Source organism: Coturnix japonica, chromosome 2, assembly GCF_001577835.2.
Source record: "Coturnix japonica isolate 7356 chromosome 2, Coturnix japonica 2.1, whole genome shotgun sequence".
NCBI classification, from domain to species: Eukaryota; Metazoa; Chordata; class Aves; order Galliformes; family Phasianidae; genus Coturnix; species Coturnix japonica.
In genome coordinates, this window is record NC_029517.1 from 38,384,852 (window position 1) to 38,403,150 (window position 18,299).

At 35.9% G+C, this 18,299-nt stretch overlaps 1 protein-coding gene across 1 annotated transcript in view; it reads left to right on the forward strand.

Annotated features, from left to right (window-relative positions):
* ATP2C1 (ATPase secretory pathway Ca2+ transporting 1) overlaps nucleotides 1-18,299 on the forward strand; it is an 85,384-nt gene that overhangs the window by 63,102 nt on the left and 3,983 nt on the right. Inside the window, exons 9-25 of the mRNA XM_015854047.2 lie at nucleotides 372-433; nucleotides 799-907; nucleotides 2,198-2,353; nucleotides 3,055-3,123; nucleotides 5,009-5,084; nucleotides 5,610-5,676; nucleotides 6,439-6,563; nucleotides 7,571-7,668; nucleotides 8,586-8,681; nucleotides 8,791-8,880; nucleotides 10,164-10,268; nucleotides 11,914-12,070; nucleotides 13,506-13,676; nucleotides 14,649-14,746; nucleotides 16,238-16,288; nucleotides 17,007-17,173; nucleotides 17,617-17,685. Coding sequence (XP_015709533.2) covers nucleotides 372-433; nucleotides 799-907; nucleotides 2,198-2,353; nucleotides 3,055-3,123; nucleotides 5,009-5,084; nucleotides 5,610-5,676; nucleotides 6,439-6,563; nucleotides 7,571-7,668; nucleotides 8,586-8,681; nucleotides 8,791-8,880; nucleotides 10,164-10,268; nucleotides 11,914-12,070; nucleotides 13,506-13,676; nucleotides 14,649-14,746; nucleotides 16,238-16,288; nucleotides 17,007-17,173; nucleotides 17,617-17,685 — 1,766 coding nt within the window. The remainder of the gene's footprint in view (nucleotides 1-371; nucleotides 434-798; nucleotides 908-2,197; nucleotides 2,354-3,054; nucleotides 3,124-5,008; nucleotides 5,085-5,609; nucleotides 5,677-6,438; nucleotides 6,564-7,570; nucleotides 7,669-8,585; nucleotides 8,682-8,790; nucleotides 8,881-10,163; nucleotides 10,269-11,913; nucleotides 12,071-13,505; nucleotides 13,677-14,648; nucleotides 14,747-16,237; nucleotides 16,289-17,006; nucleotides 17,174-17,616; nucleotides 17,686-18,299) is intronic.

Sequence of the window (18,299 nt, forward strand, 5' to 3'; positions counted from 1 at the left end):
TAGAGGTGAGTTTGTTCTCCAGGGGCTGAGAACATGAACATGATATTTTTGGTATAACCTTGCTAAACTGCAGAACTTGGTTGTGCATCTGATCCCCAAGTTTAAAAACATTACCATTAAGTACTACAAAGCCTTGAAAGTATTAAAGGAGAATGCAAAGGACCTCTTCTAGCCTTTCAGGAAAATTGCATGTGGGCACATTCTTGAGTCTGTGAAATTTTAGCATTTGGACCATACTTGCTTTTTAAAATCTATTTAATAAGAAACTGCTGAAGGGCAGATCTTAACTAAGTCTTTGGAAAATTGTTTTAATACAGCTCTTAAAATGAGGTATGTCCACATCTGCTGAAATGTTTATCTTTCCTCTGCAGGAGTATCGATCAGAAAAATCTCTTGAAGAGCTTAGTAAACTTGTGCCTCCAGAATGCCATTGGTATGGAATCGTCACATCCTGTCTCCATAATTAAGTCATGTTGAGTTTAATGTGAAATGAGTAGAAGAAAAATGCTTTACTTAAAACACCTTTATAGCAAGCCATTATGTCTTTAAACTTAATTTGTTTTGACTCGTTTTAAAGATTGTTGTGTGGTTCTAAAATAATACTCTGCATTTTTGGCCATTGGATGCTTCTGATGATGTTAAGTGATAAAAACCTTCTGAAGAAATGAATAACGAAATTGAAATTGTATTTTGCTGAAACTAGTAACACTTCAGTGCATGGTCAGCACTTCAATTTTCCCAGACAGAATGCCAGAGGAGATGTTGTTATGCACTTTGACATTGTATTTACATCTACAGTGTGCGAGAAGGTAGAGTGGAACACACGCTTGCAAGAGACTTAGTCCCAGGTGATACAGTCTGCCTGTCTGTTGGAGACAGAGTCCCGGCTGATCTACGTTTATTTGAGGTATGTGATCTTGCACTAATGTTTAATAGCATTTCTTTTTGTGAGACAATGAGAAGATATGCACTAAATCTGAACTGCAGTAAGTATTTTTGTTTGGTTGCTGTTCATGGGAAAGGAGATTAGCCCAAATCAAAGTAGATGTGCGTCAAACTACTACAGAGTGACAAAAATTTTGGCCGCAGATCCAGTCTGTACTACTTGCACAACTTGGTGAGACCTTTCATTGTGCAGTTAGAACTGGAGAGCTTCCGAGTTAATTCAAAATAAAGTCCCCCTGAAAGAACAAACTAAGAATACTCTTTAAGCTCAGAGTGATGTGCTATGTGTGATGGTACCAAGTACGGTGTCACTGATGCTTATTTACTTTTTGCAAGGGTTATCCTTTCAAAGAGATTTGGTAACTTAATTTGATCAAGAATCCTTCAGCACTGCTTTTTTCAAGAAGATTGTATTAAAATCTACTGACAAATAAGAGCTTTATACTTCTTAGTAACACAAAATTATGTTACTTGGAATGTGTCAATAGAATTCCATTATTTAAGCTTTGGCACTATTCAAGACCCATTAAAATCAATAGAGGATTTAAGAATTGATGTCAATTAGGAAAGAACATTTTAATTCTTATGTTTGTAAGATATTATTCATTTTACAGTCTATCTATAGAAAACTTGTTTTGTTCCTATCAGACAGCTGTGTAGCATTAATGGGATAATTCCTTTTTCTCTTTTCCTTCTCTAACTGCTCACACTTGCTCCCAAAATACCCCACAAAATTGAAACCTAAAGGAAGGACTTCTTTACCATTTTTCCAGTTTATTGTGACTCTTGCCTGAATGCATTTTCCCAGTAGGAACGTTGTAGACAAAAAAAAAACCCCTTCATAACATATATTTTTTGTTAGCTTGTTCCTTACTGGCCACGCTAAGAGGAAATGGACAGAGGAAGAATTGAGAGGATAAAATGTCTATGCATTTGCGTTCACAGTTAATTATTTTGTTTGTCAATGGAACACATCGGTTACAAGTTTTTGACTGTTTTATAGAAAAAGAAGTCCTGACCATAAAATGAGGAGTAAACTTTGACTTTGCAAAGTGAGAGTATCGCTCTAACATTCTGTAGGACTGCTTGTTGCTTTGTTGGCCTGTAAAATAGGTTTAATGTTGACATATGATTTCTTTTCATGTGAATAAATTGGATATATTTTTAATGTTTAGAGTTGGGAAGTTTTTATTACCACTTCTAGCTACTTGTAGAAGTGGCTTTTAGCAGTCTATGTATTTTGCTTCCAAAGGCTGTGGACCTTTCTATCGATGAATCCAGCCTCACAGGTGAGACGGCTCCATGCGCTAAATCCACAGCTCCACAGCCAGCAGCTACCAATGGAGACCTCACTTCAAGGAGCAACATTGCTTTCATGGGAACGTTGGTCAGATGTGGAAAAGCAAAGGTAAAATTATGAGTGATAGGGAAGAATAACTTCCATGTTTTAACTATTTGAATAACCATGGTTATTAATTCAATGAATTATTGAATAACCATGGTTATTAATGCTCACTTATACCAATTGATAACTGCTCTTTGCTGGCTGCATGTATTTTCATTTTTCTAAAACAACAGAAATGAAATGGAGCAGAAATTGAAATGTTTACTGGAAATATGGGTGACTTTACTGTAACACAGTATGAAGCTGTTTTCGGTGGTGCTCTTTCAGACATTGAGTGTAAGCCTATAGTCAAGAGTATTCAAACTGGGAGGAAGCAGATGTTAAACTGTTTGGGATATTACATCCTAGAGAGAACTTGTAGAACAGCATTTGTGTGTTAGAGAACAAAGGCCTGTGATTGTGCTCAGTGTTAGCTGAGCGTTGCACTCTTTACTAACTACCTGTAACAAAACCTAAGTACTTCAGCAGCACACAGAATAGAACTTTGTTTCTAAGAGTTGAAATGTATATATATATATTTTTTTTTTAACAAAAATTCTTCTTATTTGTATCAGTAGTTAAACTTGCAAACACAGCTAACAAAATCATAGCAGGCTAAATGGCATTTGCCCAGTATTTGAGTCAAAGCTATCAAGAACAATCACTAATGTTAAAATTGAACCTTAGATGTGAATTGAATTTTTTTACTTATTTGGGTTTTTTAGGGCATTGTTATTGGAACTGGAGAAAACTCTGAATTTGGGGAAGTTTTCAAAATGATGCAAGCAGAAGAGGTAAGAGTGAATATCTGGAAATATGGATGTATATTTTAGAGATGTACATTTTGTTCATTCAAATTATGTTTTGGGGGTTTATTCTATAGGAACTTTGTTAGATTAAATTACAGTGCTTTTCATGTTTTCCTTTTTGTTAAAACAAATCTTATCTCTTGAACATGAAAGCAATATTGGCTTCAGTGTAACGCATTCTCCCTAAGTGACCTAAATATATTATCTTTGAAAATAATATTCCAAAGCTTTTCAAGAATGGAACAACTTTTACTGTGTTTTTCAAGTGGAACTGATTTTGTACAGAAGGGCTTTGTATGGCACATTTGTGTACAGGACTATATTTCCCCTCCAAAAGTTTCTGCTGTGTACTTCAGGGTTGTTTTCTGCTGCTTCATAATCTCTATCTTATCCTCCTAAGGTTATGAAGCTCAGACTTCACCAAATTGCTGTAGTGACTTTCTTTATTGCAGCTCTCTGATCCACACAGAAGTCAGTTTCTTAGCTTTGTTTTCCTTTGCCCCTCTAACCTCTTTTCTGGCTGCCTGACCAGCACAGGGTGGGAAGGTGACAGTCTGTCTCCAGCTGTCAGGACATGATCAGACATAGTATAGGCAGCACTTTTTTTCCCCCTGAATTACATTTCTGAAATGTGTCAAAACAGAGCTACTGAGGCTATTAGGTGAGGCATTAGATGTGTCAGCCAGGAGTTTACCACAGACCTCGTGTTGTTAGCTGCATTACCTTACTATGTCTTTCAGTGTTGCTGTCCAATCCAATGTTGCTGTCCAATTGCCCAAAGTAGAATCCACTTCATTACACTTGCAAGGAAAATATGATCCATTCAATGGGTTTTAGTTTGTGTTGTAACATTTGCAATTATTAAAAGAATTACGAAAGAAGCGTTTGCACATTCTGTACCATCAACATTTTGAAATATCAGAGTAGTTTGGGGTTATTTTTGATGTTTATTTTATAATAATCTTACTTTAAAAGCAAATTTTGATGGTAAGACTGAGTTAAATTCTTAAGTCAGCTTCCCCACATAGTGTGCACTGTTTTTTGCCTTGACTTGTGCAGCAGAGATTTTTACAGTTAACCTCTTTCCCTCCTATTGCCACACTTTCCATACTGTAATCCAGCATATATTAGTATGAAAAAATCAAAGAAAACCACAAAACAAACTAAATGGCATGCAGTTTAAAAATCTCCTTTCCTGGTGTGTGTGTATATGTGTGTGTATGTATATATATATATATATATATATATATGTGTGTGTGTGTGTGTGTGTGTGTGTATATATATATTTATATATATACACATATATAGATATATTATGATCTATCTATAAAAAGTGTTTTTTGTTTTTTTTTTTCTTGTTATCCCATTCCTGTGTACTGTATTTTTGGTACTAAATATTCCTATAGTTTCCTATTTGGTATTTTTGTTGCTAGCTAATAAATTCTTCCTGAGATAGAATTGGTCTTTCAGGGCTTTAATGTTTCCATCTCTAAAAGTCGTTTTTATTCTTGTTATCAAGGACTTTTATGTCTGGAAGAAATGTGGTTGATTTTGGTTAACCTTGTTTTTTTGCAAAGTCTTTGATACGATTTTTTTTATATTAAATTTGCTGTAAACATCACAAAACTCCCAAAGGATGTTTCTAAATTTTACTTAGTTTCATTGAAGTATTCTTCGTATTTCTTCAATTCTACATGATGAGGGAACAAAGTCTCTGTTGTTCAGTGAATGTGTGGAAAAATACCAAATAGCTGCATCTTCGTCAAGTAGTTTCCAAGACAAGGACTTGACATTTGCACACCTGAAGAAATATTTGATATAGATTATACTTTTTAACTTGTTAACTGTGGGATGTTTGCTGTTCACCAAGGCTCCAAAGACACCGCTGCAGAAGAGCATGGATCTCTTAGGAAAACAGCTGTCTTTGTATTCCTTTGGTATAATAGGTAAGAAAATCTATGCAAACACCTACAATTTACTTAGTGACTGACAGTTTACTTTGTGACTGATTGCAGTCCTGGAAAGACTGAGGGACTTGATCTTTATGGATAGTGAATATATCCAAAATTCATATATTTTTGTTATGTGAATCTAATTGTATTCTCCTCTGTTTAATGAGTTAATGCAAGTGATCATCTGAAGATTAAAAACGTAGTGTAGGTTTCATCATAGGGATGTTTGCTTGCTTCTTTGCACAAACATGGTTTCCTACCTTCTAAATGCTTCCTTTCAAATTGCAGCATGTCTTATATTCTGATCCAAGGTATGCTGCAGTGCATACCTCACTGCAGGTATGATTGGGCTTGAGTGGCAAAAACTTTCTTCATCTTTGTCATAATAATGGAGTCATGTTCAATAGTGAAGGAAATAACAGATTATTTTTTTTTAAGCAGCGTGATTGATTTATTTTTCCTGTTAGGCTACAGTACATAATGGCTTTATATTTATTATGACAACTATTTTCGTTATAGGAGTAATTATGCTGGTTGGCTGGTTGCAAGGGAAACATATCCTTGATATGTTCACAATTGGCGTGAGGTAAGATTTTTGTCTTTAAACAGCGTAGGCCATGCGTTACAGGACGTGTTTGAAAGCTTTTGATGTATAATATAATGTACATCCCCACAGATTCTGCTTTTAAGTTTAGGTAAGGAATACAGAGTGAAAATAGACTTTGTGCTACAGAAAAGCAAGCTAATGTTAATTTTTAGTGACATGGTAACTATGTGTCCATCTCATCATATCATGTATGTTTGGTGATTTGGGTGTTATTGAAACATCTGTAAATAGGCAATAAGTAGTGACAGAGATTCAAATTGTACAACTGAGTAAATAAAATACGATTTTGTAAGTAAAAAAAAGAAGTGAATTCAAGCCTTGTGTCATGTGCTAAAAATTAACTGAAGAAGGACTTTATGGAAACTTCATCCTCGGATACTGTTTGCTGAGAATTAACAGTTAATATGCTCTAATTCTCTGCTCTCAGAGAAGTTGCTGAGTTGCTAATTACCTGGATGGAACACAAGGCAGAAGAGTTTCTTTAAATAACAGAAAGCATTTATTTAAATAACAGGATCTGTGGAGATTTAAGTGATTGGGTATTGTTTTTGGTATTTTAAATAAAAAGGGTCAATGAAAACTGCAGTTTGAAGCATTGTATGAAATATTGTGATCTTGTTTACATTACTGTCAATTATTTTTAGTTTTTTTTAAATAAAATTCTGTGCTATTCTAACACTTGGCATGTGTTTATCTAGGATATTCTAAGACAAGATATTTATGTATTTGTTTTCATTTCAGTTTGGCTGTAGCTGCAATTCCTGAAGGACTACCAATTGTAGTAACAGTGACGCTGGCCCTTGGTGTGATGAGAATGGTGAAGAAACGGGCTATTGTAAAGAAACTGCCTATCGTTGAAACTTTAGGTATGACAGAACTAACTTGGGGATGGTGTTTTGATATAAATCCTAGGAAAGCAACTAGAATATTAATGGCCAGTGGTAAAAATGAAGCAGGTATTCTTATTTGCTGGCAAGTATGGTGGTATCATTCCTAAATTGAATGCCTTTAACACAAGTTGCGTGCCTTATAACCACAGTGTTTTAATTGCAGCTGTCAGTCCCCTGATTAATTGCATGTCACACTAATGACATTCAACACTGAAACCTGCCTGTGTAGTTAGATGTGTGGAGTGCTCTCAGTTCGTGGTAGAATGGTGAAAATATTTCAGTGGAAGTATTTTTAGTTTGCTCAAAGATGTTCCTGTCAAATAACAGATGTGGGAAATGGTTTTCAAACCAACTTCTTGGCATGAATATGGGAATGTTATTTTCAGCTGGAAACAAGTCCAAGTTTAAATATTAGAAAACATGCTATAGTAATGCACCTTAAAGTAGTTATACTGTTCATGCTAGAACTTTAGCTTTTATATTTTAAAATGACTGGCTATTGGGTCCAGGAGTGCCAAAACACTGCAACAGTCTTTCAAAGTACTTCTCCCAAGTTAAAACAGCATGTATGCATTTCCATTCTTCTGTAGTAATGTTTCAATCTCATTCAGAATTGCTGCTTTAGTAGTAAGTCTCACCTTACCTGGGAAGGAATGCTGCTAAGAATCTCCGCTGAGATTTCAGTAATAGTAATTTCAGTAATAGAAAATTAAGAAGAAAATTAAGGAGGTAATGAATGGAAGCACTTGAGGCAACTTGTGAATTTGGGATTTTGAGCATCTTTTTGGATTTATCAGACAAACTTGTAAGGAACCTTGTACAGATATTCACAAATAGTAGAAAATTGTCTGTCTTTATTGAATTACATCTTGTTGGTTTTTTTCTTCATAGAGACAGCTGCAGTATTTGTAGAAATTTGTTCATAAGCTACTCGCTTTATTCTAAATAGGCCTTGTCTTACAAGTGCTGTTTGGTTATTTTAGGATGCTGCAATGTAATTTGTTCAGATAAAACTGGGACACTGACAAAGAATGAGATGACGGTTACTCACATTTTTACTTCAGATGGGCAGCATGCTGAGGTACGTAGTGAGACTCTTAGGCTTAAGTTTTGCTTTTACTTGACTGTGTTTGCCAGGTACTCTTGATTATACTGTACAAGTTCTTAAATTTTTAGATTCCTCATGTTTAGGGTTTTATTCATGCTGTGGTTAATGGAGAGACCTTGTCACTAACTTGAGAATAAATACTGGATATTTGTAATTCTCTGTGTTACTTATATTTGCCTGGTACTTAGTTTCCGTTCTTCACATTTTGTAGGAATGCCATAATTACTTCTTTACTTTATTCCTAGCATAATTTGTTTATAGTGACATTAAATCAGTTCCTTTTTCCCGAGAGAAAGAGAATTTGAAATAGCTGTTAAATATATTAGCTGTTAATGCAGTAGACCTGAAGACTTTTCAGGATTCTAGTTGGATGCCCACGTTTTATGCATTAAGAATATGATTTTACTGCTCAAGTCTCAGCTGAGAGGCCATTCAAGTATGTTTTTTTTTCCTCCTGCATGAAAGTAGGACTCAGCTGTGTACTTCCATTCCCAAGCAGAGGTATGCATTATTAACCAGGGTAAAGGAGAACAGGAGGAAAAAATTAGAAAGCAGAAGTAAGAAGAATGAGAAGAGAAAAAACCAAAACGTGTCCTAATTGAGTAAGGAGACAGTATTCTCTGCATTTATTTATGATAAGGAACAAAATTGCTACATTTTTGTAGCAGTATATTTCATGGAAGAACTCCGTTGACCTCTGAATTTTTTCCCTGATCTAATGCCTGCTACATTAGATGCTTAGTAGGAGACTCTGCATTGGGTAAAATCTATCATTATGGATGGCTTTTCTTGTAGTTTTCTGTATTTCATAGTGAAAATCTGACCTTAATGTAATTTTCACTGGGCTCACAAACTGTTTCATGTACTGCCTTTGGCTCTTTGTCTTACAGGTTACCGGGGTAGGTTATAACAGGTTCGGAGATGTGATGCTTGATGGTGAAGTTATTCATGGTTATAACAACCCATCTGTTAGCAAAATTGTTGAGGTGAGATACTGTCACAAAGAGGTGACTTTTAGTTGATGATGGAGTAAGAGCTGTACTCAACGTTTACACTGTGTTGTCTATTCTCCCCTATTTCTTCATCATCTTTTAGGCTGGCTGTGTCTGCAATGATGCTCTGATAAGAAACAACACCTTAATGGGGAAACCAACTGAAGGGGCTTTAATTGCTCTTGCAATGAAGGTAGGTGTTCAATAGTAATTTTTGATTTGTGGCAGGTGTGTAGAAATGTGGGGTTTTTTCCTCAATTTTCCCCTCATTTTTGACTACTAGATTTGCATTACGACTAGTCGTCTCCTGCACTTCCTCTCTGTTGCAAATCTTTGGGCATTCTGAAAGATAACAGGAAGTTAAGTTTTGGAACTGAAGGAAAATCTGTCATCTTTTTGCTTGCAGTACTGTCGTTTTGCCCACCAGAGGCTAATTTACCTGTTGAGTGTTGTTTGTGCTGTCTCTTTCCCAGTTCTCATCAGAAGTAGTGAGGATCTGATGATGGACACATTGGTGCCTGTAGTATTTGCGATGCTTTTAAGTGCTGGGAGCTAGTAGTTTGAACTGTGAATGCTGGTTAAATGTTATTTTTATGCTACAACACATGCTGAGCTTCTGAGAAGTGTAGCAAGACATTTTAGTACTTGTTTTTTTTTTTCTGCAATGGTGTATAAACTCAGAAACCTTCAAAGCTGAGTACGACCCAGTTGTTTTATCCCCATGCGACTGAGGACTGAGATTTATCACCTTGCTGAGATTCATTCCAAGTCTCCAGTCTTTGACTGGAAAGGACTAATGGGTTGTTGTTATGGCAGGACCCTAAAGAAAAAGAGGAGAGATCTTTCACATCTGTTCCTGGAAAGGGTAGTACTGAAAGAGTTGTGAGGCTCTGTATGTACTGAGAATGGCTTATGGCTGGTGGCCACTATAATCAGCGCTCAGACTTGGTTAAGGGTAGAGCATGGAATTCTGAAAGTTGCATTTAGTGGGAAGAATGAAATGCATTTTGTCTGGAGTCTTTGTGGTTAGTTTCCTTTTAAATGGCTGGAAGATATTGATGATAATTTTTTGAAAAATCCTTTCAGATTGGATCATTTGAACTTTAAATGACTGTCTTGCCTCCTGCCAACTCTTCTACAGCCTTATACAATAATTTTCTAGACCCTTCTTGTGGATAAATTATATAAGCGCTGCTGTTTTAAATGTGTTTTGACAAACTCGTAATCTACAAGGTTTTTCCAAGTCCTTGAGTCAAAGAAAACAGACTGAAATGTTCTAACTTATGCTGAAGCCTGAAGGAAGCTACTAGATTCATTGAGGGCTTGTTTTTCAGAAGTTTGTCTAATGAGAACAGTGTGCTGATGAGAAACTTTGGAGATTATTTTCTTATAGTTAACTGGCAAGGCGAAACAGAATGCTTAGCTATTTGGAAAAGAAAGGTGCTTACATTATGGTGCTTTTTCTATTTTATACAGATGGGTTTAGATGGGCTCCAGGAGGACTATATAAGGAAGGCTGAATATCCCTTCAGCTCAGAGCAGAAATGGATGGCAGTTAAATGTGTTCACAGAACACAGCAGGTAAACTGGATTCTCAGCTTCCTTGCCCACTGGCTCTGTAGAACCATTATGTACTCTATTTAATGTCCTCATTTTTCACTTGAGAGATTGTGGCAAGCTGGTGGTAATGCGCAGTCTTGGGAATATGGTTTGATTATCTAATTTCAGTTTCAAGCTCTAAAATGGAGAATAAGGAGGCCAAGAAATTCTTTCCATAAAGGCATCCTGGGAAATAACACTAAGTATTTTGATATCTCAAACTTTGAATGTATCTGGCTTTTCTTCCTTTTCCTCACTCATCAAATATTTAAAGCAAGTCTGTCAGACTTCTGCTGTTTCAGTTAAAGAATTTAGAGCAAGAAGAAATGTGTAGGTGTTGAATAATCAAGAATTTCTTTTGCTTGAAAAGACAGGTTTTCTGGTTTTAATGGCAGTAGTACTTTCATTCCTTGGTGTTCACAGATTTTATTTATGTTAGTTATGTGGATTATCAACATAAACCGTTCTTTAACCAATTTTTCCATCTTTTGGTGCTTTCACATGTATTTGCATTCAGATTGGTCTAAATGGAATATGAATACTTCTGTTAACAATGTTTACATAACAATTGCCAGTCTGATAACTGGAGGCTTCTAGATAATATGTTCAGTGACAGGTCTGATTCCAGATTTATGGATAATTTCACAGTATTTCTGACCCAAAAGGGTCTTCAACAGCATTAAGTACCGCAGTAAAATCTGTGCTTTGGAAACTATGCCTTTGGCCCCTTTTCTCTGTATGGAAGATGAGGTTATACAAACCTTGTTTGTAAAGAAAGTAGCAAGCAGGAATTGCTAATTATGTTTTTTCTATATGATTTTACTGTGTCTGATGTTTTTGATATTAGCATTTTTAAAATATTGTTGAAAAACTGGGAACAATTTTAAAAGTAGCTTAAATTATTTGAAGGCTAAGGAAATACAGTGGAATTAGAGCTCTGTCAAATAAGCCTATCAAAAAAATTGAGCAGTGTTGACTACTGTGCATAAACACCTTCAAAGGGAGAAAATAAGTGTATTAAAAGGGCCTTTATAGCACAACGAGGAACAGAAGATGAGAATCAGTGATTGGAAATTGAGCTGAGGCAGCAGTTCTTAATGGAGAAGGGAGGAAGGGAAATAAGTTGATGTAACATTGGAGTAAGTGTTTAAGGTAGGCAGTGAATTTGTAGTCCCTTTGTACCACCAAGTCTAGCCTGCTTTCTGGAAAATGCTAGAGTTGTTATTTGTGGTACAGGGATGTAGGTGATATACTTAATGACCTGTGGAGAAAGACGGATGATCAGGTGATGAGCTAAAGGTCTTTCAGGTCTAATGTACTGTGTCAGTTTGAATGCTGTCCTTTGAATGGCCTCTTTGGTTTATAAACTGTGACTCCACAATATCTCATGTGAATGATGCCTACTGCAGTAAGGTATTGATTATTAACTTATTTTGGCATTAACACTCTTAAACATATACTTTAAACAGATACTTCAAACTTTCTTGGGTTTAAAAGTGTAACTTTCATTTGCATTACATGTTCTGAAGGCTTTTCAGAAAAGAGTAGGTAAAACACTCTTACAGATGTGCATATATATATATTTGTATACACACACACACATTTACGTAATTCCTTTCTATTTTAGGACAAACCAGAGGTTTGCTTTATGAAAGGTGCTTACGAACAAGTAATTAGGTATTGTACATCATATAACTGTAAGGGGCAGACCCTACCTCTTGTTCAGCAACAGAGAGAGCAATACCAGCAAGAGAAGACATCTATGGGCTCTGCAGGACTTAGGGGTAAGAGCGTTTCAGTGTCTCCAGATAATTATTTTTTAAATGGAACTGCTTGCTTGTTGAAATTAAAATAACATTCAGATACAAGATTTTTTGTTGTTGAAGAAATGCCACTGAATTGGTTGATTTTTCATTAAAATGGACAGGGAGGATGCAGGTGATGTACTTAAGGTCTGCATAACAACACTGATTAAATTCCTGCAGGTGAGAAAAGGTATTGCTGGTTGCAGCCATAACAACTGAAAAACACGTTGCCACTTGGCATCTTCCATATTTCATTATGGATTTTTTTTTAATTTTAATTATTTATTTTTTAAAGAAATGTGTTCATTTTTCTCTTTGATTCCTGGCACCTTTTTGAGTTAGGCTAGTATAAATGATTGATTGCGAGTCAGAAGATGCTGTTAAGATTACATTTTATATTAGCAGACTCTTAGATTTTTAAATGTAGCTGCAAGTATTTTTCTGAAGATGATTGATTGGAAGTGGTTGTGGGTAAACCATTAAACAGGACACTGTAACTGTCTGTCTGTGGTTTCTGTAAAGAGACCTGCAGGTTGTTAAGTCTACATAGATGTTTTAAATGTGGAAGTATGGGTGCTGTATGGCCCAGGAAAGCCCTGTGATAAAATGATTAGAAACGGAGAGGTTTTACAAGGAGTAGTGGTGTCTCTTTGTGCCTTGTTTTCTTCAGACAATCATTCTCTGTACGTCTGCTTCAGAGAACTGTCAAACAGAAAATGTAGTGCTGTGTTTTGAAAAAGAAAAACCTGCTTTTCTCTTTGCAACTCAGTCATTTAAATATCTTTGAATTAAGGTTCCTATTGTAAAAATGGCATTCTGGAAAATATTTGGCATGTAGTGAATAAAATCTGCCTCTATTTAAATAAAGAATATGTATTTTTATTTTCTGAGCTTTTTTTTGTTTGTTTGTTAACTGATCTTCCCTTTGTCCTCTTGTGTAAAAGACTGTGCATGGACACAGAAACCACAAAGCTCCATGCCTTTTTCCTCTGCAGAAACGTTTTAAACTGTGAATAAATGTGAAAGATTTCTTGAGAACATGAAAAAACCTGTGTTTGATAAAGTCTTCTGTGTACTACTTTTATTATAAAGAGCCTGTCATGAAATCTTAAAGACAACAGACGTTGCTACCCGTGTTTAAGAAGAAACAGCAATCCCTCTCTACTTCTGTATTTTAGCTTATAAGTTCAATTAGTTCTCATTTCTGAATATCTGCTTGTGTTGGGTTCATTTCAAGCAGAATACTCAGATGAATGAAGCTACTCATAAAGGTTTCTAGTACTGAGGCCTTTGGTTATTATAGAGATGTGCTATTTAGTTTTAATTTTGGAAAGCAAATGTTGGCAGTTGTTTTAAATGTTGGTGGAAATGTTATTTTCAAATCCTAACTTATTTTTTCTTTGTCTCCTGAAAGTCCTGGCTTTAGCTTCTGGTCCTGAGTTAGGGCAGATGACCTTTTTGGGACTTGTGGGAATAATTGATCCTCCACGGACTGGTGTAAAAGAAGCTGTTACTACACTTATTATGTCGGGAGTTGCAATAAAAATGATTACTGGAGATTCACAGGAGACTGCAGTTGCCATTGGTATGAATAGTCTACTTTTCATTTTTTACTTGTTTTCTGTGTTGGCAATGTGGTAGGAAATGTGGTTATTAAGTCTTTAGTATTTTTGAGTTCTGTATATTGCCTAGACATATGACACAGCGTAATCAGAATGGAACTAGTCTGAAGTGGCATTTTCATTTTTGCTTTTAGTACAGTTTTTCTCATTTGGTAATGTTTGACTCACTGCTATTTTAAATATATGTATATGTTTTCTCCTACTGCATATTCTTTCTGTTGTAACATGCCTGATTTCTGATTCTTACCAACACCACCCTCCCTACCATCAGCTTTGGATGACTGTCTTGTAGCAACAGGGAGAAACTAAAATAGTTGCTGACAGTATTTAGGATTATTTCAGTACTTCAGTGCTTTCCCAATCCAGTTTTGTCCATGTGACTAAGTTTGAAGGTTAAGTATTGTTAGTAAATATTTAAACTAAATGAATATTTAAACAAACTTAGCTTATTTTTGTAATATAATATGCTAGCTCGATTGTAGATCCTTTTTGTCCATGACAATGGTGAAAAAAAGTTGAATGTGCACATAGAGGTGCACCTTGAAGTTAGCAGTGCTTTATCAGTTGTGATTTTGCATCTGAGTGTTGTGCACATCCCCATCTCATTTCTTGTTTTCTGTCCTGTTACTTTTGAATTGTAAATTCTCTGGGGAGAATGTTTAGATTGTGCCTGACACAATGAGATGCAGACCTTGACCTAAGAATTTTAAAGGAAATTAATACCTGATTAGAACAGACTTTGTAGTGTGCAGTAGTTTCTCGAGAGTTTACTTAATTCAGTATACTGAGTCAAGTGTTAGGATGCTATGCTGTGGACATTTCAAATCTGAAATACTGCAGAAAACAATAGTTTTAAAGAGTAACTGTCTGCTTAATGTTTGTTTGTTTGAAGCGTTAGTTGTTATTATAATACCTCTCCAATTATCTGTTTCCAGCTAGTCGACTAGGATTGTATTCCAAAAATTCACAGGCAATCTCTGGAGAAGAAATAGATGATCTGGATATCCAGCAGCTGTCTCAAATAACACCCAAGGTTGGTAGCAATATGCTATTCACTGAAATGCAGTAAAGGATATCCTTTATACTGAGAAATGCTTTTATATGTGGAAAGCTGAAATGTAACTTTTGAGATTCCAGTAATGGAAATAGAGATACAGTGAATTACCAAAGGCTTTTAGGACTGAATATGGAAGCTGTCCCAGGTCAAACAGATCTTTGTTTGACAGAAGATTGTACCAAGATTCATCTCTTTCAACTCATGGGATTAGCTTTTCAGTGCATTCAGTCTTTCTTTCCTTCGTCTCTCTTTAATGGTTCATATTGTTGGTGGGTTGTTTTTTTTTCTTTAACCTTTTGGCACCAATATCAGAACTTCCATTTTGCTACCTATCAGTGAGCATCATCTCCCTTTTATGTTGTTAGAACATTTTATTTCTCTCAGTAACTTTTATATGACTTTGCAGTTTTCTTGTTCCATCAGTCTGTCCTTTTGTAATTCAGAAGAATGACTGAATCTTAAATTTCTGATTGATCGGAAGCCACTTGTTAAAGAATTTTGAGAGTCCTATTTGTTACGTTGGCTGCTTCAATACCTTTTACTTACTAAGTAACTAACTGCATTAACCAATGTCATCATGGTAAATGTATGGTCATAATCAGATGTAATTGAGCTTCGTATGCGTCTCTGTTGCAAAATTTATACAAATTTTCAAAATTCTGCTTAGTTTGCAAAATGAGACTGAAGCATACTGTAGCAACTCTGCCAAAAGCCAGTATCATTAAGAAATATGCATTAATGGGAAAGCTTTGTGTCTTGGTGACTCACCAAGAAACCCCAAATTTATTTGCTAATACTTGTTCTTACAGGCTGTTCACATTACATAACAAGACAAAGCAACAAAATTACTTTGTGCACCTTTGACCTGAGACCCAGTTGGATTTGCAGCATGTATTTAAAATCTCACTAGGAGCTGAGTGAAGTCAACCAATAAAGTAGAGTCTAATGAGTCTGCTGAGAAGTCTAACTTCAGTGTGGAACTTGTGTGAAAACTGAATTCCACTTAATCAAATTAATTTACAGCATAGACGAGAGGTAGAAAGAACACTGAAAAGTAATAATTTCTCCTCAGCTAGAATATTCATTAATTAGCACTAAAACTTCAATGCATTAATGCTATGCTTTATAAAATAGTACAAGTTACATTTTTCTGAGTTGCTTGCCTTTTTTTGTCTTCATGCATTCGGTCAAGAAGCCCAGTAGCAAGCCATTATGTCTCAGTTGCTTCATTATTTCAGAGGGTTTTAAAATTGTATGTTCTGTCTTGAAATAAGTAGCACCAACTTTGTTTACCTGTAAGTCTTCTCCTGAATTAATGATTTCACTATAACAAAAGCATGTTTCACCGGCGCTTCAGCCTCAAAATAAACAAGGGCATAGTTGGCCTTAGACAACATGTGCTTATGCTCTGGCTTTATAGTATCTTATGCAGTTCTAAGTGTCTCTCCTTCATTGTGCTTTTAACAGGTTGCAGTATTCTACAGAGCCAGTCCCCGACATAAATTAAAAATTATAAAGGTATGTCTCACTGGTGGCTGCGTTGCTGGACGGTGGCTGTGAGTACTGTTTGTAGTGCGCATACTTAAAGTATAATGTGCTGCAGAGCATCTGGTTGAAACCAGAAATGAAAGTGAAGTATATCTGAAAATATGACTTGAAAAAGGTACGTGATAACCACAAGGGCTATGCCACTACTGGTAGGCAGCATCAGTTTGTTATATGGTGGGAGCTGGGAGCTGGAGATTTTGTCGCATTGCAGTTGAATTGACTGGGAACTTGAGAGAGCCATATTTCTGCTACTTCTGGGAAGCAGGAATAAAACAATAAAATGGCATGAATTTCAGGTCATGTCTGAGGTAATGCTTCCATTCAGAAGCTAAAAAACAAAGCTAACAAATAGGGATGTGCTTCTCCAATTGTACTAATTCTCATATTGATTACAAACAGAGAATAGAAAGTCAAATATTAAAAGACAGAATGTTTTGAGAATTACGAAAGTGCCATAACATTAAGATTCTATATATCCTGGCTTTCAAATCTAGATGGAATGTATGACCTAAAACTTAATGTAAAACCTTGTATAAAAGATGAGTTAAGATACAAACAGTTGCACTTTTTCAGAATTTTATAATGGTACTATAGTTCTTCTGGGAAAACCATGAACCACTGTATTTAGAACGATTATATAGGATGGGCTGTTTCAATCTCTGATTTATGTTCTTTTCTCTTTCTTTAGTCCCTGCAAAATAATGGTGCAGTAGTAGCTATGACAGGAGATGGTGTTAACGATGCCGTGGCTCTGAAATCTGCCGATATTGGGATTGCAATGGGGCAGGCGGGTACAGATGTCAGCAAAGAAGCTGCCAACATGATCCTTGTGGACGATGATTTTCAGACAGTAATGTAGGTGACATTTGTATTGATACTTTGTGCTGTATAGTTTTAATGAAACATCTTTCTGTCTGTATGTATTTCACTCTGGTGCGGTAGGAATACGTGACCTTCTGAACTCATTCTCTGTTTCTGTCATTTCTGGAACGTGTGTGTTGTTTGTTTGCTTGCTTGTTTAATTATCCACCTTGATTCCAGAGGCAGCATCAGAGATGATGCGAGCCTTAAAAGGAGGAAATTTTTCTACTGACATTTCATTTTGAAAGCAGTCAGAGTAAGAACCATTGTAATTGATCTTCCAGTAAAGAAAGGTGGCTGTCAAAGTGGCTCAGCTCCACTCTTTTCTTGATTACTTGTGTTTGTGCTTCAGTTAGTAGAAATAACACACTGTTTTTGTTTGATTTAAGCTTTGTTGCAGTAGTCTCTAGTGGTATGATCTTTGTTTTTAATTGCAGGTCTGCCATTGAAGAGGGTAAAGGAATTTATAATAACATAAAAAATTTTGTTAGATTTCAACTGAGCACGTAAGTCTGAAACATTGTTGAGAATATCAGGAGGTTCTTACTGCATTGTGATTGAACCAAAGCCTCACAAAGCAAATGTGTAAACTCATATGAACACTTTAGGTTTCACATACTGACAGACTGTACTAGAAAGTATCAGTGATCATAACGACAAGAGAATTTTAGGATTGAATTTTTAATATTTTGTACTTGGTGCTTTGTTTCATTTTTAAAGATTCAGAAAATAATGCAGTAAGCAGGCCTCTATTACAGTCTTTCATATTGACATGTGGAAAGTCAGTAAGTGACAGGATAGCCCCACCTTAGCATTCTTCTTTAAAGGAGGGGGGGAACAGACCTGTGCCAGAGGAGGCTCAGTCTAGACATGGGAAAAAATTTCTTCACCTTGAGAGAGTGGTCAAACTCTCAGACAGGTTTCCCATCAAGGTAGTTGATGCCTGTCAATGCTCAAGAGGCATTTGGACGATGCCCTCAATAGCATGCCTTAGCTTTTGGTTGGTTCTAAGGTGATCAAGCAGTTGGACTTGGATGGTCTTTCTAAGTCCCTTCCAATTGTTCCATTCTATTTTATTCTGACCGTTTAAAGTTAGTATTATGGTAGTTGTGATTGAAGT